Source organism: Balaenoptera ricei, chromosome 2, assembly GCF_028023285.1.
Source record: "Balaenoptera ricei isolate mBalRic1 chromosome 2, mBalRic1.hap2, whole genome shotgun sequence".
Taxonomy (NCBI): Eukaryota; Metazoa; Chordata; class Mammalia; order Artiodactyla; family Balaenopteridae; genus Balaenoptera; species Balaenoptera ricei.
This window is the reverse complement of record NC_082640.1, coordinates 71,266,285-71,289,220: the sequence shown is the minus strand read 5'-3', so window position 1 is coordinate 71,289,220 and position 22,936 is coordinate 71,266,285. Positions and strand designations below refer to the sequence as shown.

General features: G+C 35.1%; 1 protein-coding gene across 2 annotated transcripts in view; it reads right to left on the bottom strand.

The window, feature by feature from the left end:
• Nucleotides 1–2,195: 2,195 nt before the first annotated feature.
• The window catches only part of CLPX (caseinolytic mitochondrial matrix peptidase chaperone subunit X), a 36,303-nt gene continuing 15,562 nt past the window's right edge, over nt 2,196–22,936 (bottom strand). Inside the window, exons 4-14 of one of the 2 annotated variants that reach the window (XM_059913009.1) lie at nt 22,601–22,755; nt 20,253–20,412; nt 18,804–18,845; nt 14,929–15,105; nt 14,396–14,560; nt 13,474–13,562; nt 12,328–12,492; nt 8,807–9,106; nt 7,116–7,208; nt 5,734–5,840; nt 2,196–3,931 (exon numbers count right to left, since the gene is read on the bottom strand). In XM_059913009.1, coding sequence (XP_059768992.1) covers nt 3,841–3,931; nt 5,734–5,840; nt 7,116–7,208; nt 8,807–9,106; nt 12,328–12,492; nt 13,474–13,562; nt 14,396–14,560; nt 14,929–15,105; nt 18,804–18,845; nt 20,253–20,412; nt 22,601–22,755 — 1,544 coding nt within the window. In that variant the 3' untranslated portion in view covers nt 2,196–3,840. The remainder of the gene's footprint in view (nt 3,932–5,733; nt 5,841–7,115; nt 7,209–8,806; nt 9,107–12,327; nt 12,493–13,473; nt 13,563–14,395; nt 14,561–14,928; nt 15,106–18,803; nt 18,846–20,252; nt 20,413–22,600; nt 22,756–22,936) is intronic. The other variant, XM_059913010.1, reaches the window with a different exon arrangement.

Sequence of the window (22,936 nt, the reverse complement as noted above, 5' to 3'; positions counted from 1 at the left end):
CATGCACTGGTACACACTTAAATATTTAAAGGTTTATAATATTTTAAAAACAGAAGATGCAGTCCTTCCTCATTCTTCATTCAGTTGTTTGTTAGGTGGAGAGGCTCTGGAAACAGTCTACCTGGAGTTAAATTCTGGCTGTTACTTACTAGTTGTGTGACCTTGGGAAAGCTACTTAAACACTCTGGGCTTAAGTTTCTTCATCTAGAAGGGTTGATAAGAGTATGTACCTCATAGAGTTGTTGCATTAAATGAACAGAGTGACACAGAGTAAGCACTATGAGTGTGCATTATCATTTTGCTTGTTTACCATTCTTATTTTTTTGTGTGAACTTTAGAATCCATTTGCCTAGTTTCATTTTAAAACTTATTGGCCTTTTATTGGAATATTAAATTTATAAATTAACATAGGGATAACAGACATCTTTATAATATTGAGTTTTCCCATTGAGGAACATGGGATACCACTTTTCATCAGATTTGCAAAAATACCTACCCATCCACTCTTCCACTTACACTGCTATCATCTTAGTCTAATCCATCATCTTCTAGTAGCCTTATTATAATAGCCCCAAGTGCCCCTGATTTAATCCTTGGTCCTCTATAGTGTGTTCTCTTATACCACAACCAGAGTGGTCTTTTAAAACTTACATCTGGTAATGACATTTCTCCACGCAAAACCTTCTGGCAACTTCTCATCTCACTCAGAATCAAAGCCTGGAAGGGAACTGGAAACAGCAAGATCAACTTGTAGTTTACTGTGGAGGGGTTATGGGTTCAAGAGAGTTATGTTTTGTATGTTGATAAGAATTTATCTGATTGATATATACACACTACTATATGTAAAACAGAAAACTAATAAGGACCTACTGTATAGCACAGGGAACTCTATTCAATACTCTATAATGGCCTATATGGGAAAAGAATCTAAAAAAGAGTGGATATATTTATAACTGATTCACTTTGCTGTACACCTGAAACTAGCACAACATTGTGAATCAACTATACTCCAGTTTAAAAAAAAGAAAATGTCCTAAAGATTGTAGGAGATAAAGGGCAAGTGCTGGAGAAATGTCCACAAGTAGGCCTCTAGTCATGTTTCCCTCCATTTATCTCAGCACCTTCCCTTCCCAACAATCTAAAACACATTATCTAGTGATGTCCAATTCTCATGCTTAAAACCCTTTTAATAGCTCTCCACTACTTTCTGCATAAAATTACAACTTAATCTGGCATACAAGATATTCTATAATTTTTAAAAAAACGTACGGAGCACCAAATATATAAAGCACCATGTAAGTGCTGGTTATAGTTAACAAAACAGGCATGATCTTCATGCTAGTGGACTTAACGGTGTAGTTGGAAAGACAAGTGAAAAATAAGCTTGGGGGTTTGCTATAGAACAGGAAATACTAGGCATTGTTTAGATGCTTCTGGGAATGTTTCAGAAGGAAGGAGACCAATAATGTAGTAGAGATACTAACAAAAGAACCAAAGGCCTTAAGAAATGAGAGGGGATGATGGGATCCCCTCATAATAACATGGAGTGACTGAGTTTTGATAAAAGGGATCCTTCAGCTGTAACTGGAGAGAAAGGTTGGGTGCTGAAGCAGATACATTTATAGATTTGATGGTGGGAAGATGAGTTCCATCTTTTGATGGTTTCTCAATGAAAGGCAAAGTCTTCAGTAAGATGGAGAGGGGAGAGAATACATTAAACGGTCATCTCAAAGGAGTAACATGAAGTCGTACTGGTTGCCTATTTCTCAACTCCTAAATCTCCCTAGTTGTTTCACATTTCTGAGATTTTAATTTTCATTATTCCTTTCTGGAAAATTCCTACTTGTTCTTCCAGATCCATCTGGGCTACCACCTTTTGTGCCACACCTGGTACCTACCTCACTTCCATTATTATAATGCACTGATGTTTGTATTTGCTTCCCCTACTAGACTAGTAAACTTCCTGGAAAGCTTGGTCTGTATGCCTAGTGTGGGGCCCATGCAGGATATTTAAGTAAGGATTTTCAATCAGTGTTTAACATAAACAGACTTTTTGTCTGTGGAATCTACAACTAGGAGAATTTATTAGAGGAATATGAATGTGTCAGGATTAACAGTCTCTAGAATAAAGCCACTCATGATATCTGTGTCCTTTTAAAAATAGCACTGCATTATGGACACACCACAACAATGGCTTTCATTTAATCCTTTTGTTTTATTCAAATGCCAAAACAAGTTTCAAGATACAAATCGTAGTTATACTCAGTTGTGTTTAATTTAAAAACATCAATTATGCTTTAACTTTCAAAACCAAATGTAAGTTGTTGTGACTAAAACGTCTCCCAGTGCATTTCTGGAGGACTGCCTTTAATGTATTTAGTAGCTACTCCAATTTTCACTCTACAAAAAGGAAAATGATGAGGCTGTAAGAAAAAGATAAGGAACAGTTATAATATGAAAGACTTCCTGAGAAGAACTTCAACCATTACTAGGGAGACCAAGAAAGATACCAGTTTCTGTTCTATACTCTAGCAACCAGGCTTAAACACTTTGCAAAAGTGCATTTCTGGTCCTACCCCAGCCATAAATAGATATCTAACATCTCTTATTACATCACAGAAAACCCAATTTCATCAACAAGATGTAGAATTTGCTAATAGCTTAGGGTTCTTTTCCTAAGAAAATGGGGGTGGGGGCAGTAAGGGGAAAACTCAAGAGTTTATAAACTAAAAACTGAAAACAAATGTTTAAAGGTACTCTGATTTAAACAATTTCCAACGAGGCTGAACTGAACGAACAGTATAGGAACGTCTATCAATATAGTGGGAAAGAAAAAAGTTTAAAAGGTACCCAAATATTTTAATATTTATGGAATCAAATGAAATAATTTTCACTGTTAAGTCCCCCAAATTTCCCCCACTGTTTAGTTTTCTTATATAATGAAAGTTAATAACTTATATTTTAGTATGAACACATTCCCTTCTGCTGATAGCATAGATTTTCTTTAATATTCTATGAAGCCAAAGAATTAGACAAATATCCAGCACCAGAAAACAACAAAAAACTAAGTACTTTAGGTAAATGTATTAGGATGTTTTATTTAGCTCAGCACATGGCTGTAATGCTACTTTTAGAATTAGGTGTAGGCTTTTTCTGAAGATTTAAGGCAGACTTCAATTCCATCTGCTCACTCATGGTACTAAAATGGACCAAAGATGGCAAATAAATCAGACAAGTCAGCAAGAGAATGGCCTTTTTTTATAGTCCAATGGGGAAGTTTAGTGTCACGCATTAGTGGATAAGACTAAGAATACAGCTAAACAAATCATCAAAATAAGGTTCTTCAGGGTACTTTTTCCATGAAATCTTTAACTACTTGGAAACTACCTGTTCCAATTTTTAAGATGAAAAAAATTATAATATTTTCAGGAAACAAACATGGGTAGAAAAGGCTAAACTAAAGAATGGCATCCCAATCTTCAATTTTAAAGAATTTATTTTCCCATTTATAGTTACATTATTGTAAAATCCACAGTTATTGCAACACCTGCATTGCTTAAAAGAACTCCTAAGAATTTTTTTAAAGCATATTTTTTAAAAACCAAACCAAAATAATGTACATTTTGTCTCTGAACATTGTGTCATTAAAGTCCATGTAATGTCAGTCTGTATAAATCAATGTGATTACATTATATACATGATCTGATTTTTATCCTAAAAGCTTCTGACCATGTATGATATCCAAGAGAGATCCAATGCTTTTAATGTCAGACTGTAGAGACAGTTATGATCCTAAACAAAAGAAGGAAAACTTTATATACAGGACAGAAGTCTGACAGTTTAGCTGTTTGCAGCATCTGCTTGACGAGGCCATCCTTCTTCTTCAACTCCAGAGTCATACTCCTCTTCAGAGGATTCTTTCGTTGGAGCCCTGTAATGAAAAGCCATCAGTGTTTTTTGTTTTTTTAAATAAGAATTAGGGGTAAACACAACTTCTCAAAAAAATGAATAATAAAAAATTAATCCACTTAGCTAGAAATGACACACAAAGAAGGAAAATATAAGAGCACTTCTAATACTAAGATTGCTTAATGGTAAAATATGGGAAACATTTAGAGCACACAACTAAAAACTACAAGTAGTTTTCCCAAACAAATTTTTACTGAAATAAATCAACAACAAGGCTTCAACTGTGAAGGCCTTTCCTCCAGCAAAAAAGTACAATCTATTATTTTAACGAAAATGCTTGACATTTAGCATGTCAATGATAAAGAAGTGGAAAGCTTCTGATCAAACCAATATGACTCAAATTAGTCAAAATTATGATCAGACCACCACAATTCCTTTATATATTAATATTAAACAATAAAAATGAGAGATTATATCTCTTTGAATAAGTAAAGGTTGTTCAAAACCAATCAACTGCCTCATAAGTTACCTTAGAAGATAAGCATAAAACATAACATACATTGTGACAGAAATCTAATTTTTATGTAGGTAACATTAATGTCAAGCACTGTTTAATAAATATTTATTGAATAAATCGGGGTCAGTAAACTACAGCCTGCAGGCCAAATAAAGCCCATCATTTGTTTTGTAAATATTTATCTGAACACAGACATGCTCATTCATTTATGGACTGTAGCTCTAGCGCTATGAGGCAGAGTAGCTGCAATACAGATTGTATGGCCCTGAAGTATTAATCTAGCCCTGTACAAGACAGTTTACTGACCCCTAGAATAGTTAAATAAAGCAGTGAAAGATATGTCAAATTTGTCAACTGATAAGATACAACTAAGAGAAAAATTATGTCGTCAAAGTTTTGGTCTTATGTGGGTCTTCCCTGGTGGTCCAGTGCTTAAGAATCCACTTTCCAATGCAGGGACACGGGTTCAATCCCTGGTCTGGGAACTAAGATTCCACATGCCGCGGGGCAACTAAACCCGTGCTCCGCAACTACTGAGCCCACACGCCACAACTAGAGAGCCCACACACTGCAACTACTGAGCCTGCACGCCACAACCAGAGAGCCAGAGCCCACGGGACCACAACTAGAGAGAGGCCTGTGCGCTACAATGAAGAGCCCTTGCACCACAGTGAAAGATCCCACATGCCGCAACAAAGATCCCTCATGCCACAACTAAGGCCCGACGCAGCCAAATAAATAAATAAATATTTTTTTAAAGTTTTGGTCTTATGAAAGACATGAAACAAGTAATTCATAAATTACAGAATTAGCAGCAAAGTTCATTTAAGTCTTTTCATTTGGATTACTTGTATATCTTTTTTGATACTTCTTCCTTTAGGAGAAAAAAGTGGAGACTAATTTTTTTTTAATATTTATTTATTTATTTGGTTGCACCAGGTCTTAGTTGCGGTAGGTAGGTGGGCTCCTTGGTTGTGGCATGCGAACTCTTAGTTGCAGCATGCATGTGGGATCTAGTTCCCTGACCAGGGATCTAACCCGGGCCCCCTGCATTGGGAGCATGGAGTCATCCACTGCGCCACCAGGGAAGTCCCAAGTGGAGACTAATTTTGAAGATCAATTTTCAAGACTCAAAATACCATTTTATAAACCAAAATTAGAAAATTTTTTTACAGAAAACTTGAGATAACTGATTCCTTTTTGATTTATAAGGATTTTTACACAATTTTATGACAGACCAATAAACCCTAGCAATAAAGAGCCTATCTTAAGCTTTAGATCTGTTTTAGTTTGACAATACACTTTACCGGATGTATCCTGGTTCCTTCTTTCCTTCTACTACTTCTTTGTCAACCTCCACACATACAATATCAGAATTAGGGACTTCGAACATTGGTTCTAGTAACAGCTTTTCCTAAAGAGAAAAAAGTAATGAATTACATGGAAAACTGAGGTTACATATAAAATGCTTGTATTCTATAGGTTATCAATCAAATTCATCAACTCAACAAATATTATGGAGTCCCTGTTATGCACCAGTAACTGAATGTTGAAAAGTCAATGTAAAAGCTTTCATATTCTTCATATTAAAACAGCTTCTAACTAAATTCAGAGAGAAGTCATTCTATAAGGGAAGGCTTTTTGTCTGTAGTTCTGCCTACTTAGGTCACCATGCACATACAAAAAGACTGTACCTTCATTTTGTATGTGATTCAGATGTTACTCAGAAGCATTCCTGACATACTCTATGACCAAAGGAGGTCAACTAGTAATCCTTAATTTGAAAACAATTTAATCCTAAATCATCTCTACCAAGCTATGACTTCAAACAGGCATTTGTCTCAAGTGCTGCAGTAGATCTAAAGTTATTTACTAAAGAAAACTAGTTTTGCCTATGAGTAGGGGCTGGATTATATTCCATCTTAAGGAAAATACTGGTTGAGTACATCAAATTTTCTAAAAATGTCAACTATATCACCTGTTCTTCTAGTTTACATGCTTATAAATCTGTCACAACACCTGAAGTCCAGGCCTTCATTAAAGAGTAAAATCTCAAATTGTGATGGATGTGTAGTTCTAATCAAAAAGTCCTACTGAGATGAGAGAAGTAATATTTAGCAGTGAAATCCTCAGAGAACAGAATATGTGCTTGCTTTGGGAGCATGTAGGGAAATAGTAACCCACTGTACAGCCAGACCTGGGGGAGTAGGGGAGAGAACTCTAAGGAAGAGGGTGGGTAGTGACTCAAAGTAGGCTGGGTCTCTAGGATTTGTAACAAAATAAAAATAGTGAGTTCATAACATACTGAAGAATTTAGGGGTAAAATGCCACAGTATCTACAACTTAATTTCAAACAAAAAACAACAATGAGGATTTCAATGGTTCTGAGAAGGCACTCTGGAGCTTAAGTCAAAAGGCCTATGTAGAGTTGTCTGAAATTCTCCTTCCCATGATCCTGATTTCCTCTATTTCATTAATCATATTAACTGTATGTCCTTTGTTGCAAACACCTTGAAGTTCCTTTTTAGAAAAAAGAAAAATATAATATACTGTGACCAAAAAAAAAAAAAAAAAAAAAAATATTAGACCAATTTTCTGGATGTATTTCCAGAGGATAACATCGAGGTTTAATATTCTCAAAATTCAGACCAAGAAATAATCTAGTTTCTGTAAATTTATGCCAACTTACCATTATGGACCGGAGGCCTCGTGCACCTGTTTTTCGTTCTAGTGCCAATCTGGCTATAGCTTTCAAAGCATCTTCAGTAACATTCAGTTCACACTACAAATATATTCAAAAGAAATAACTCAGATAATACTTGATGATATTTTCCTAATATAACCATGCAGTATTTGATCTACTAACTATTACTACCTACCACCATTACTGGTCTTTTTAGAACAAAAAGAGACTAATGCCCTGACTTCACAGGTAAAGAAATAAGTTCCAGAGAGTTAAGTACACTGATTAATACTCAGAAACACAGGGTCAGAATCTTTGTGTCTTGACTGACCCTATCCCCTTTCAGACTAAAGCATTTTTAGACTATAACTTAGTTGCTGGAAAATATTCATTTTAAAGAGTGTTACTAACCCTCTCATCCTATAGAACAAAGGTAAAACTTTAGACAAGTCTCTCTAAATTACCACAAATTCCAAAACTTATTGAGAAGTTAATATACCCTCCCAAAATCAAAATACTTTGGAACATCAGATTTTATAAAATCTTGGTATTAAACAACTTTTGTTTATTAATTTCTACATCCAGAAAATGTAAAATTTAAGTGAGGTAATTATCTCTCATGGTGCTTCAGAACCTTGCCTTCAAAAAGCACTTGTTTCTATGAATTAACCTATGGGAAGGTATCAGTATGAATCCCAAGTTTGTCCTTAGTCCCTGAAGAGGTTTTCTACATTAACGTGGATTTTCTAGGACTTTATTCAACATTTATTGAACCCCTGTGTGTTTATATATTAGAAACTGAGTGATGAATCAGATACCACCTTTGCCCTCAAGAAACTTAAGTGTATTGGGTGGTGACAAATTAGCAAAAGAGCATTTACAGCATAGTGTTTGCACATGGTGCTAAGAGAGCACCAAAGTGGGGGCATCTAAATAAGGCTAGAGGACCACTGAAGGATTTTTAAGGAGGGAAGTGAAATAATTAGCTTTGTGTTTATTCATTCAGTAAGTATTTATTAAGAACTTAATATCTGTTTGTTGGACACTGTGTTCAATAATTTTAAAAAGATCCATCCTGGAAGTAAAGTGGGAGATGATAATATTTTGGTGGTGGTGGTCAGAGACAGACTTTAGATAGGGAGACCAATTAGGAAGTAAATGCATGGGTCAAGGTGAAGAATGATAAAGGAGACTGACTTGAGGTAGGGACAGTGGCAATGGAGAGAAGGAGACTGATATTTTGAGACACTAGGTTCAGAAAACCCAAACATTTGCTGTCTGATTAGATACATGGCTCCAGGTGTCTGGCTGCAGAGAAGTAGATGTGAGAGTTAACTTTAGAAAAAAGCACACCTAGTGTGTCACAAGGAAAGCAGTTAGGGTATCAAGGCTGAAAAGACAATCCTGTGTGCCTGGCTTGAGGGGTTAGGGGTAGGCTGCTAGCACAATTTCTCTCTATATATATCCTTGGGCTTTAAGCTACAATGTCGATTTTAATTAAGAAAAAAATAAAGCCAACTCCTAAGTGTCTAATATGACACATGTGCCTTCCCTGATTCCTAGATCCATATTTAGTGAGGAATAGGCTGGTATTCCAGATAAGTATTGCTTTTTAATTTGTTAGGCTAACATATGTAGAGTTTCAATAGCAAAAAAAAACCCATAAATTAAGTAAGTATAAAAAATAAAAATCTAACCTTATCCATGCTGAATAAGGCCTGGTACTGAGGAATAACAGCATTACGTGGCTCAGTTAGTATTTGTACAAGTGTTTTCTCATCTAGGCTATGCAAAGGAACTACCACAGGCAACCGTCCCACAAACTCAGGAATCATGCCAAATTCAATGAGATCTCTGGCTTCCACGTGACGTAATAAACGATCTTTTTCTTCAATGTCTTGGTGAGTATTTGATTCTCCACTTCGATTGGCAAGGTCTGCAGCAGCTGCAGCCCTTCTGCCTTTTCCCAGATTAGATGGTGTTCCAAATCCAAGATACTGCCAAAGAAAAGACAGGTATTATAAATAACAGAATGAAGCTGCATCGTGCTCAGCATTTTACATGCATATCTCATGCCATCTTCACAACAGAAGAAAGTATTATCATTTATATTTTACAATGAAGAAAAAAGGCTTAGAGAGGTTAAGTACCTTGACCAAAGCTCTCACTGCTGCTAGTGGTAAAAGCCAGGATCCAAACTCAGGCCTATCTGCCTTCAGAATTGAGAACCTAACCAACTCTCAAAGAATGAATTCTAGTAAAAGTAGGTAAGTAAGAACTGTGAAGGGAAGTCCCTTAGAACTCATATAATGATGTTGCAGGATTTTTCTGAGACCTCTAGACTAGTGTGGCTTCCAAAATGTGCAAGAACTGTGGAAACAGAGATAGTAATTATTCTGTAACCAAAGTCAGTTTTGTAATACTGTAAACAGGAGTAGTGCCTATGGAACAAGCAGACTTAAAACGAAATTATCCACAAGTGTCTTAAGTCATTGCTAAGCATTCTATTAAAATCGTGATTTGGGGTTGCATACTATGAGTTAGAATATCCTATGAGTTAGAATATCCTATGAGTTAGAACATCCTATGAGTTAGAATAATTTCGATTTTATAAAGAACATGTAAGGACATCAAACAAAAATGGTAACTTTGCTGCAAAAAGTTGTGTATCTAAGGTATATGGATCTTGCTTTAGTCAATATAAAAGAACTATACTCCAGGCAACTGTCCGAAGTTTAATTTTGATATGTCATACAACTTTTGTCAAAAGAACAAGAGAAGTACATGATATATGAGAAAACACCTAAGTTAAAAATCCATTCCTGATACTCTAAGCTGTGTATGTGGACAGTTAGTGTTATCAGAAAGCAAAATACCTTTCATTCAATAATTTAAGCATATATTAAGCATTTATTATATATACAATATAGGCATATATAGTAATAAATATATATACACATATTTATTATATATATGGATACACATTTATTAAGCATTAAGCATTATTATAAAACACTGAGGATACAAACCTGAAGACACCCCTTATCCTAACCTAAAGGGACTTCTTTACAGTGAGAACACATGAAGATATTAAAGCATCATAGGTGCAATGAAGGACAACTGTACAGGAAACTACAGCAGTGGAAAGAAAGAAAAGAGGAAATACTGGGGACGGAGGGTAGGAGGTGACCAAGAAAGTCTTCACAGAGGAATTGCCTAATCATTTAACAGACTGAGTCATAAAGAATGAACACATATTATCACCCAATACACTTCTGGATTTGTTTGAGCAAGAAATAAATGCTTATTGTGTTAAAAAAAATGAACACATATTTGCCAACTGGACTGAGGTGGGGAGGACATAAGCAAAGGCAATAGGAATAAAACTTAAGACTGCAAGCAGTTTCATATGGTTAGGAAAGAGGTAGAGGTAGAGGTATATTATTTATATTGTACTCCTGGCTTTCAATGAGGTTTGATAAAAACAGTAGCCAAATGGATGTGTTTAATCCTCTATAAAATCACTGTTGCAGACTCTCTTATGTCTCTGTCTTCTTTTCCTAAAAATCTATGTGACAGGGACTTCCCTGGTGGTCCAGTGGGTAAGACTCCACGCTCCCAATGGAGCGGGCCCGGGTTCAATCCCTGGTCGGGGAACTAGATCCCACATGCATGCCACAACTAAGAGTTCGCATGCTGCAACTAAAGATCCTGCATGCCGCAACTAAACATGCCACAACGAAGATCCTGCATGCTGCAACTAAGACCCGGCACAGCCAAAATAAATTTAAAAAAAAAAATCTAAGTGAAAAACTCTTTTTTAAATCTTTGTCTCTCATGAAGACATCATACCCTTCCTCTTTCAGGCAATAAAAACTAGCTCACGATTTCCCCCTACTTTTCATTAAGAAGTTCAAAGCTAAACAGAGTGACTTAATTTCCACTAAGCTGAAATGACCTAAACCTTCCTTTTGTATGTTTCTGATCTCTTTACTAACAATACTTTTAATTGTTCTTTTCTAAATGTTTCTAGCTTCAAATTCTTTTTGGAAGTATGAATTATAAATAAATATAAGAACATGGTCCTTGCCTTTGGTTACAGAATTTTGAATATAAAGTTCTCTCTCTCTCTTCCCCACCCTCCCCCATCTGTCTCTCTCAAACACATGCATGTGTGTGCATGTGGGCGCACACACAAATAATTTCTTCTTTCTAATTTGTTAGGCTAATTTATACAGAATTTCAAAAGCAAGAAAAACATAAATTAACTAATATGAAAAATAAAAATCTAACCTTATTGAGGAATAACAACACTACCTGGCTCAGTATCTGTACAAGAGGTTTCTCATCTAGGCTATGCAAAGGAATTAACACAGGCAACCATTTATTAGCAGCGTTATTTTATTATTTTTTTTTACTACTACTAAACTACTGCATTAGTAGCTACTACTACTAAACTAAAAACTAAAGTAAACTACTAAACATGCAAGGCCAAGGAGACTTAAAGCAAACAATATAGCGAAGAGGTGATCTATGATATATTCATTTACGTAGAATATATTATATAAAAGGTATCATTTGTGGCGATTATGTAAAACACAAAAGCATGGAAAACAGGCATGTTTTCGGGCTTCTTGCCACTATGCCGACATTACATTTTATTATAATCAATCAATAAATAGGTACTGGGCATGAACTTTGAGGATATGAAAAAGTAAGTTCCAGTTAAAATCAAGGCTTATAAGAATGTTTAAGAAACATCTATAAAACTAGGTGGGATCACAACCCTTCCTCCAACCTCCAAACTGCTTTCCTCCATTTGTGAATGTCAGCAGTGATCTATGTAGACGCTATGGGCAGGAGCAATGGAGACAAGCTCTTTATTGGGCTCCAGTGAATTGGGCAAGAGAAATGAGTAGAATTTTTATTGATACAGCAGCTACCTCAAATAATAAAAAACTCCTTAGATGAAATATAAAACTGAAATAATCAAGTTATACTTTAAAAATGCCCATATATAGATGATATTTAGAAATCTTCCAAACCACTACTCTGAAATTTTAAAAATAACTAGGCATATATTTCTGGTATACTCTAAGAAAACCTAACTCATAAAAATCCACAACTGGCAGATGGCAGATATGAGATTAGAAACTGAGGGTCCATCCTCTAACTTCAAATGTGCTCTCTCTCCTAGTAATCACTCAGAAAAACTTACCTTTTCATTTTTTCTCCTGCTGATGATTCTGTCCAAACCATTGAAAGCACCAGATGCAACAAACAGGATGTTTGTTGTATCAACTTGTACCGTTTCTCCACGTAGCTTACGAGAATTCTTTTCTGGAACATTGACTATTGTGCCTTCTAGTAGTTTTAATAAGCCCTAAATAAAGAATAAATGATTTATGGCATCATCATATAAGCGTATTATTTATTATACTTTAGGTAATGGGATTCAATGGGGAAAATAATATGTGGTTATGGTCAATGAGCATAACTGAAGAAAACTCCCACATTTCTATAACTAACATGAAAATCTAATATACTATCACATTAATTATTCATAAATTTATTTGGAATAGTTATAGGACTCCTGATGCATTCAGGAAACAGTCAACCCAAGAGGTTGTTTTTGATGGTAAAGACATAGTTCTGACATAAAGATAGAATTATGGCTCTCTTAAGATGTTATCCAACCATGGTGGGAACATTCAAAATTTGAAAATATTTGAAGATTTGTCTTTCATGCAAATTAAAATTCTATTCTACTCCTAGTGTTAAACTTTGAGAATACCTATATTTTGAGATTCCTTTATAAAAAATATCATCCAGCACATTTTATAAGTGTGACTGTACCTGTCTATGTCTTGGTCAAAAAAACAAAAGCAATTTTCCTTACCCTGTAGTTTATGTCATAATTAGTTACAAGTAAAAGGTCAAGTTGCCCAATAGATCATTATGACTTTAAGTATGACTCTATAAGGCATAAAACTCTATTTTATCTTCTAATTAAGTGAAAAGAATAAGATACATGTACATAGTTCATTTATGTCTAGTTAGAACCAGAACTTTCTTCAAGAGTCCTCTAGAAATGTTTAACTAGGCCTTTGTGTAATAAAACCAACAAAAATTAAATTTCATTTATTTCTTTAAAATATTTTTAATTTCCTAACAAAGGTAATTTGGTATTTAAAATCGCCAACAGCTTTCTCTTAGGACCTGAACTAAATGGTATGTGGAGTTTGGAGTAGGAGAAATAAACAAAACAGAATCTAATTGAATGTGAAACCAAACGTACAATATTTGGGAGGTTGATGTATTCCCTTCCTTTTAGTGGGCTTGAACAAAATATTCAACTGCTTACTTGCTGAACGCCTTCTCCACCTACATCCCGTAACTGATGAATGCCTGGCACACTGCCAATCTTATCTACTTCATCCAGAAAGACAATTCCTATAATTTAAGGAGGATTCTATTTATAATATGAAAAAGATATACACAAGATAACTCAGCTTTAAACAACTAGGTAGCTAGAGAGCAAGGTTATTTAATCTTTAACACTTAACATATACAATGGCTTAATACTATAAAAATACACTGCTAGCTTTCCCACTCATCATTTTGTGCAAACGTTTTATAATTTATTCTATAGAATATCACTTGGGTATGATAACCAATTCTCTATGACAATAGTTATCTACCCCACTAATGTTTTCAGGTTCTTTATTCTAAGAAGCTGAGATAGAGGTACAGTGTGAAAGCAGAAGGTGGATACAGGGCTGGTATTAGCAAAATTTTAGCTTATTTTTTTCCCATGTATATTCTTGTCTTAAAGGAATTTGGACAGGAAGCTGTCAAGCTCTTCATGTAAACAAGGACAGATGATAGATAGAGAAAACAGAAATGCAGCATCTATGACATCTCCTAAGTCAATAGCCTAATTTGTTTCTGTATACATCTTGCACTCTCCTGCACTTGTCCTTATCCCCTCCCTTACCCCACCCCAGCATTACGAGTCTAGAGGAAAGTCAGAACAGGAAAAACAATGATAGTATTAAAGATCTAATGGAATAGTAATTTAGCCTGTTTTCACCCTAGTAGCCATATTATAACATTAAGGCAAAGCAAACTTTGTGGCCCTTAGTATGCTAGAAAATGTTTAACATAGCTACTTTTATATAATTATAGAATTTTACTCCTTGACTCAAAATAAAAATTATATTCTCTTGCTATTAGACTGCTTCCCCAACAGACTATATCTGGGGACAAACTACACTGAAACATACCTTGTTGTGCTTTTTCTACATTATAATTGGCATCTTGGAGCAATTTGGCAATCACAGATTCAATATCTTCACCTACATATCCAGCCTGAGTCAAAGTCGTACAGTCACAGATAGCAAAAGGGACATCAAGGCATTTAGCTAGGGTTTGTGCCAGAAGAGTTTTACCTACAAATAGAAACAGTAACTAAAAATTTACTAAAAATATGTTGTCATACAATTTCTCTACAAAAATGCAATACAAATTAAATGTGAAGAATGTATAATAAGAAAAATTAGTGTTACATCTTTTCTCTACTATTACTCAGATATAATGGTATGCTATTTTCATTATTCCTGTTAAGATATTAGGGACTGGCCTAAAGGGCAATACCAACACCTCAAATTCAGTTCTAAGCCCTGTATAACTACCATAAGATTGGCCTTAGATTTTCTTCTTAAGAGTGAGAATCCCCCAGTCATAAGACACAGGTTACAGAATCATTTATATTCTATTTTTTTTTAAATGAGTAGTGATTTTTCAGTAAGTTATTTACCTGACCCAGTTGGTCCAAGCAGCAAAATATTACTCTTTTCAAGTTTTATGTCATCATGGGAAGAATCCAATACTTCACCTCCTCGTTTTTCCTGAGGTATTTGTTGGTTTACTTGTTGCTGCATTGATGCTCCTAAAGCATTACCATGTGGACTAATTCCAGCAATCTGAAGCAACTCTGAAAAAATGCCAAAGGAATTATTAGAGCTTCATTTGATTTTACTTCAAAAAATGCCCAATAAAACCCTACATCTAAAACCAATCACCTATTTAGAAAAAATTTAAATATTCTAACATTTTGCCTTACCTATAAAGGAAGAAAACCTCAAATTATCTAATGACAAATGTACAATACACAATGATTATTCAGGGAACCTCAAGCAAAGGAAATGGATTATTTTTACCTTCCTTATTTATATAAACTTGTATGAAGACTATACTTTTACTGAAAAGAAGGCAGTATAATAGGAGAACAGTGCTAGGAGTCAGAAAGCTTTAGCTTTGGTCCTTTATTTGCCTCTAAATAGCTATATGATCTTGAGCAAGTCATATGTACACTTTATGTTTCTATGCCTGTGTTTAAGAACAAAACACAAGGGCTTCCCTGGTGGCGCAGTGGTTAAGGATTCGCCTGCCAGTGCAGGGAACACGGGTTCGAGCCCTGGTCTGGGAAGATCCCACATGCCGCGGAGCAACTAAGCCCGTGAGCCACAACTACTGAGCTTGTGTTCTAGAGCCCGCGAGCCACAACTACTGAGCCCACATGCCACAACTACTGAAGCCTGCATGCCTAGAGCCCATGCTCCGCAACAAGAGAAGCCATCACAATGAGGAGCCCACGCACCACAACGAAGAGTAGCTCCCGCTTGCCGCAACTAGAGAAAGCCCGCGTGCAGCAACAAAGACCCAACACAGCCAATTAAAAAAAAAAAAAAAGAACAAAACACAATTGATTTGGAGGCACTTTGAAAGATAAACAAAGGTATATTATTTTTTTCAGTACAAATGAAAATAAGCAGGGCTGTAGAGAAAGGGAAAAACACTGAACTGAGAAATAGGAAACTTGGGTTCTAGTCTCGGTTCTATTGTAGGAGCATGGCAAGTCACTTAGCTTTACTGGGCCTGCTTCCTTAGTGAAAATACTGAGACATATGACCTTTAAACAGTCTCTTCCACATTTAAAAATGATCCTGTGAGTCTACAAGAGAAACCAACTATGGTAAGATTCACTATCCCTGGCCCTATCTGAATTCCTGATTTTACAGGATCTCAACTGGATCACTGCAGTTCCTTTATTAGAGACATAATCTTGACTATATGAGAATCATATTGTTGGCAAACTAACAGTTTATCAGCTGGAACCCTTAAAAAAAATCTTATTCTCACTCTCTCTTGGCTGAAGGAAAGAATCCCAATACTCTTTTCAATTAGCCAGATTTGTAAATATCCATATTGCTCCTGGCTCTCAGCAGTTAAGGTATCTGTGCTCATATCATACTTGTTTATATTTTCTGGATTTATTTTTAGGTTGTTTCTAAGAATATCAGTATCTTCCAATGCTTTATTATTTTAATCAAACCAACAGACAGATGTTCAGCAGACATATTATTATAGTCCTATTCTATCTGGCTGTCACTTTGAAACTATCTTTGGGTCACACCCTTTGGTAAAGGGTTATTCTAGTCATCAAAAATAATAGGCATTCAATAAACATTTGAATTTAATTATACTGTGCTCCATTTGACGGTTAATGATCAGCGAATAAATCACAATGCTATGTCTCAGTACAATTCACATCCGGCAAAAAAAATGCAGTCTTCTATATTAGTTCAGTTAGATAGTTGTCCCTACTAAACAAAAAAAAAGAAAAGTTTTTTTTTTATTTCAGCAAAATCTAGTTAGGAATTGTGACAATATAAGAAGGTGCTTGGCTGAAAAGTAGGTCTGCCCAATGGGGAAAAGATGATTTAGGTAATTTGGACAAAATCGCAAGAAGCATATTGACTACAGTGAAATCATATGACACGTGTATTTAACTTACTCTATGATTTAAGTTTTTTTAAAAAAGGAATAATTTAAATAGTACAGAACAAATGATGTTTGTCTTTCCATTTATGAAAATATGCCCCAGGGTAAACTTGAGATAACTCTCCTGTTCTTTCAGTTAAGTCTCTGTTCTTGCATATCTCTCACTACATAGGCAGCTCTCTATAATAAGGACTATGAGCAAGCAGGCTAGAATAGTTAGTTGTGTGCCGCTCATCAGCTATATGGCCCTAGGCAAACTACTTAAAATTTCTGTGCTTCAATTTTCTTATATGTAAAATGGTAGTGAAAGTAATAGTTTCTGTCTCATAGGTTTGGGGAAGATTAATGAGTATATACATGTAAAACACTTAAAACAGTGCCTGGCAGATAGTTTTATATGTGCTTTGGAAGAATTTACTATTAGTATTACCGTTTTCTTGTGTTTAAGTATTTGTATAACATAGCCCTTATATGCAAGCCAACTATTTCATTTCGTGCTTAACTTCAGAAAAACTTTATGTTCCAATGATGGAGGAAAAAAGCATCAATCTTAACATGTTAAAAAGACATATGTTGGTCTCTAATATGTGATTTCCAAAGGAACATCCAAGAATATTTTAATTATATATGACTTTGGCCTAATGCCCTAACTTTAAAAACTAATGCCCCACATAGGAGAAGACTAAACTATACATGAAAGTAAATTCTATATAAGCTCTCAAAATATTAATTTCCAAGTCAATCAATATATGTAATTACAAATTATTTTGCCTAAGTTCTTAAATACTGTTACTTGTTAACATTTATATTATATTAAATCACTACATACATTTTTAAAAAATCACTACACATGTATTTTTTCAAAATACTCACTACAGACTTTTCTTTAATAATTCATAGTAGCTTCATCAGCCACCTGCCCAAATTTACGAATATATATTGATAGCATATTTTATTACATTTAATAAATCTCATGCCAGAGTTGGTAAACTAGTTATATTCTCATAGCTCATCCTGAATATATAGTACACTTCAAATAGCAGATGTATAATACTGTTTGGTTCAAAGGCAAATGTAAAATTATCAAACTTTTAAGTGAAAAATGTTCATACTGGCTTATCTATGTTTTTTGTCTTTTGTGACAACATGAATCTTTTTATAATAACTTTGGAACCTTCTCCCTCTGTATGGCAGCTATATCCACCTCCAAAGGATGGGTTCAAGACATCAGAATAGCCACTATCTTTGGTGTATCAGGTCCTTCCACACCCTCCATCAGACCATCTGATGATTATAGGGGCAGTCTAGGGCTCGCAACAATGAGTTGGTGCTTATGTATAATTAGCAAGTCTACACTAAGTTTCATAAACACCAAAAAATAAACAGTGTGGTTTCTGGCAAAGAGTAGCTGGAAGATAATCTGCCTCCCCTAAAATTTGTCACTTACAGGCAGACCAACTCTAATTGTATGGTTTTTTTAAAAAAAGGATATAATATTCAAGCTACAGATTTTTAAAAATACAACTTTTGTTAATATGCAGATCTAGAGGAACTGCATATAGTACTTTTTATTTCTCTACGTTATGCTTTAAGAAATATCACAACAGAAAAGATAAGATCAAATATCTAAAATAACCCAACATCTACAAACTACACAAATTAGCTATGAAACTGTTCCAAAGTTATATATACCATGTATAACAAACAGGCTTAGATAATATACAATATCTTTCTTAGTAATACACAAGCAAATACATGTCTACCATTACTACTGCTGACAAACTTCACTGAGGTAAATCTCAAAAGGAAGAATGATTACAGAGGAGGACCTGAAGAGAGGTCACTTACTTGTAAATCTGTACTCATCCTCCCGTCTTCTTATTTCTAACTCTAAGAAAGAGGATGAAAATGGCAATGTGAAAATATTATATATTTGCTTAATTTAGGGGAACAAACAAGGAGTATTCCACTTCTTGCCCTCTTCCAAATATATTTAAAGAATATGTTCATTAACGTCCTTTCAGCTTTTCACATTATGAAAGAATTTATATGCTACCTCCTTTCTATATTAAAAAAACCCCAATGATGCTTAATGATGGCAGTCCAGTTGCTAATATTCACATTTGTCAAATACAAAGCTGCTATCTATTTTAAGAAAAGAGTAGTAATAATTTAGGTCTTTAATAAGAGTTTAAATCCCTCATACTATAAATACCATGTAACCATTTGCTTTTCCAGCACCTAGAAGAGCTTAACTATTAATTTGTTGACTGAAGGAATCAGAAAAAATCATTTTGCTCCATGACTAAACAACGCGATTTGGACCTTATAAAAATGAAGGTTCCAAGTCTTTCAATAGTTACTATGATTTATACTTTCTAAAAAAGTAACTGATCCTACTATATGACTATTTTGCAGTAAGCTCAACCAGTGAACAAGTGTCTTCATTAAGCCAATCAGTTATATATTTAGTAGCTACTAAAAATAATTTAATACTTAAAGTATTTAGCAGAACTCCCTAAAATTGTAAAATGATGACTAAAAGAATGTAAAATGATACACTGTAGGACGAGTCAGAAATTACAGCTCCCTGGCCAAAAAAAAAACCACACACACAAAAAAAACCCTTAAAATATTTACACTGTACTCTATTCATAGTTTTTTAAATAAAATCATTCTATTAATATCACACACAATATTGTCCACAGTAAGTTGACATTACACAGTATATTGGTACATTAGAATCTATCATTAATAGGAATTATACTTTGAATCACTTAAAAATTTGTCCTGAACCTTGCACTATGTAGCTGGGGACTAAAAGGAAAGAGTGCTGAAAATGTTCTGTAAGCTTTATCATCTCCATATATATCTCTGACTTAGGCAAATGAAATTCTGTATCCTGAACCCAAAAGAGAAGAACTCAAGAGTCACACAGAGAGCACTGCAATGATCCAGTCATGGGGAACTAGTTGTGGTCAAGTCTACAATTCAAAAATGATGTCTCAATCTGTATACCAGAACCCATGTACATATAACTGAAAACAAAAGTTTTAAGAAATAATACTTAAGTTGTTAACGTACTCTGCTATTTTCTACTCACACTTATTAACTCTTTTGTAAATGCTGTTGGCAATGTACTGAAATGATTCATGAACCACTAATGGGAAGTGATCTGTATTTTGAAAAATGCTGTAGTGTACTAAAAGTATTTTAAGACAAAAGCAAAGAGTTCCAAATAAGGATTACCTCTAAAGCACAGTAATCTCTATTTTGGTCAATTATCAAAACACTAACCTCTAGGAGTTAATGATGTCTGCTTCTCAACTTCTGCTTGCTGTCTCACATTAGCTGGGATATTGTTATATATTCTCTTATAATGATTGTATACAGCAACTGAAAGCACCTTCTTGGCAAATGACTGGCCAACAACGTACTTGTCGAGGTAGTTATAAATCTGAAAAATGATTAGAGATGAACAATTTACTATGAGCTATCACAAAATATGCACATTAAAGTTACATACTGAGCACACTTTTTTTTTTTTTGGCTGCACCATGCAGCACGCGGAACTTCCCCTACCAGAGATTGAACCTGTGCCCCCTGCAGTGGAAGCCTGGAGTCTTAACCACTGGACCACCGGGAAAGTCCTATACTGAGTACATTTACTTACAGTTTTAAATTTGAACAAAGATTCTCATCCAAAACAAAATGCCACAACTTCCCTGGTGGCGCAATGGTTAAGAATCTGCCTACCAATGCAGGGGACATGGGTTCAATGCCTGGTCCGGGAAGATCCCACATGCCACGGAGCAACTAAGCCCGTGCACCACAACTACTGAAGCCCGCGCGCCCTAGAGCCTGCGTTCCGCAACTACTGAGCCCACGCGCTGCAATTACTGAAGCCCGCGCGCCTAGAGCTCATGCTCCGCAACAAGAGAAGCCACCACAAATGAGAAGCCCCTGCACCGCAGTGAAGAGTAGCCCCTGCTCACCACAACTAGAGACAGCCCACGCACAGCAATGAAGACCCAACACGGCCATAAATAAATAAATAAATGAACAAATGAATGAATGTTTGCTCCCTTTAGGTTTAAAAACAAAACAAAACAAAACAAAACAAAATGCAAAGGGCATGACACATTATGTAGCAATGATTCAGAGGCCCCAAACTTTAAAGGAACAAAACACAATTCTTTTGTTCTCTAGCTTAACAAAGTATCCCTGTACTCCTCTAGTGCTATGCCGGTTTCTATTCTATAAACAATGTCACTGATCCTAATTTTTGAAAGTTAATATTAAAGTCAATTAGAATACCTACACTTGCCACCATGGGTCTGAAGCTATCATCATTAATGTAAATCATTTTAAAAAATCCTTTTTACACCTCTCTCAATAATATGAATAATATTCTTCACAAAGACAACATATTATAAAACTAACCTTTTCAAAATAAGCATTATATAATCAAAGACCATTATACCACCAGTATCAATGTGTTTTAATGCTCATAAACATTTAGCTTCTTCTTAGATATTAACTTTAAAGCTATGCTTTTATCTAAATGGCAATCTAAAAGCCTTATTCTTGGTAGAAACTAAAGCTCTAGATGAAACTTGGATACTGCCAACAGCTTAGCACCTGGGATAAATTATTTCAGCTTTCAGAAACAGAAATTAACTGTTAATATTCACTAACTCCTGAAAATAGTTATTTTCTAGAACTTTATTCTCTAGAACTTTGACTCAGATGTCTGAAGTCTACACAAATTAGTGGGGAACATAAAGCTTAACAGCTATATTTTCCATTACTTCATTTATTTTTACATGACAAATTCTATAGTCGTTGACCATATGTATTTTATTACGGTTTTTAAAAATCATCATTCCTCACAAACTATACCCATGATTTATTAAACCTGCCATAGCACATTTGCAGAGACAAATGCACTGGTACCTAAACAGCAGAAGAAAGCTAAACCGAAGCAGAGGGTGACAAATAATGTAAGTGTGCAAACATCTGAGATATGGCCAGAACAGAGGGCACACAGCCCAGAGCAGGGCTCCTCCTTCTCAGAAAGTGTACGCCAAGTACCCAATGAAGCTGGTGGTACACTCTGCTGTGTTTCACATGGCCAAATCACAATCCATCTGAGACTCCTAGGAAGAGCCCATACCACAAAAGTCACAGTGCTATACAGGAGAGCCCTGGCACATTGGTCAGGAAAAAATTACTTGCTTCCATTGTTAGCCTGAGGCTGTTTTACCATAAAGTAGATTAATTTAAGGAGGAAAAATTGCAGGCTGGTGTTATTCAGGGGCCCAAACTAACAAAAATAAATCCCCAGCTGCTCTATTTTAAGGATATCATTTTAGATTAACTCAGCATTAACACTACTTTAATAATCATCAACTATATTTCATTGCTATGAATACAGTGATCATGACATGGGAAAACAGCAATGGATTCCATACCTAAATTTCAAGTATCAAATATCAGTAACAATTTAGCCAGATATAGTCCGTATTAAGAACTTATAACACTTGTTTAGATACTAGTATTAAGATTCAATATAAACTGGAGGGAGGGGAGCAATGAAATGTTTTCAAGATAAAGTGCTTATAAGACTGAACTAAGACCTATACCTTTTTGGGGGGAGGAGGTGGTTTCTGTTGGAATGCCAATTTTACAGCTTCTGCTGCTGATTCAGGTTCTTTAATTATGCTTTTCTTTGAGTCTGCTTCTGACAGCACAACAAAAAAATGATGACATTTTTCACACTTCACAAAGCGGGTGGATGCTGTAAAAGGACAGAGAAAAATAATTCAAATAGTGTTTAACCTTAAAGACTCATTGAAATTGAAACCTATGTACTTGACAAAAATGCTTGTAGTTCACTCCACTAGCCACAACAAACAGCCTAGTTTATACCTAAAATAGATGATAAAGATGAGTTCAGTAAACTACACTTTGTTCATTTT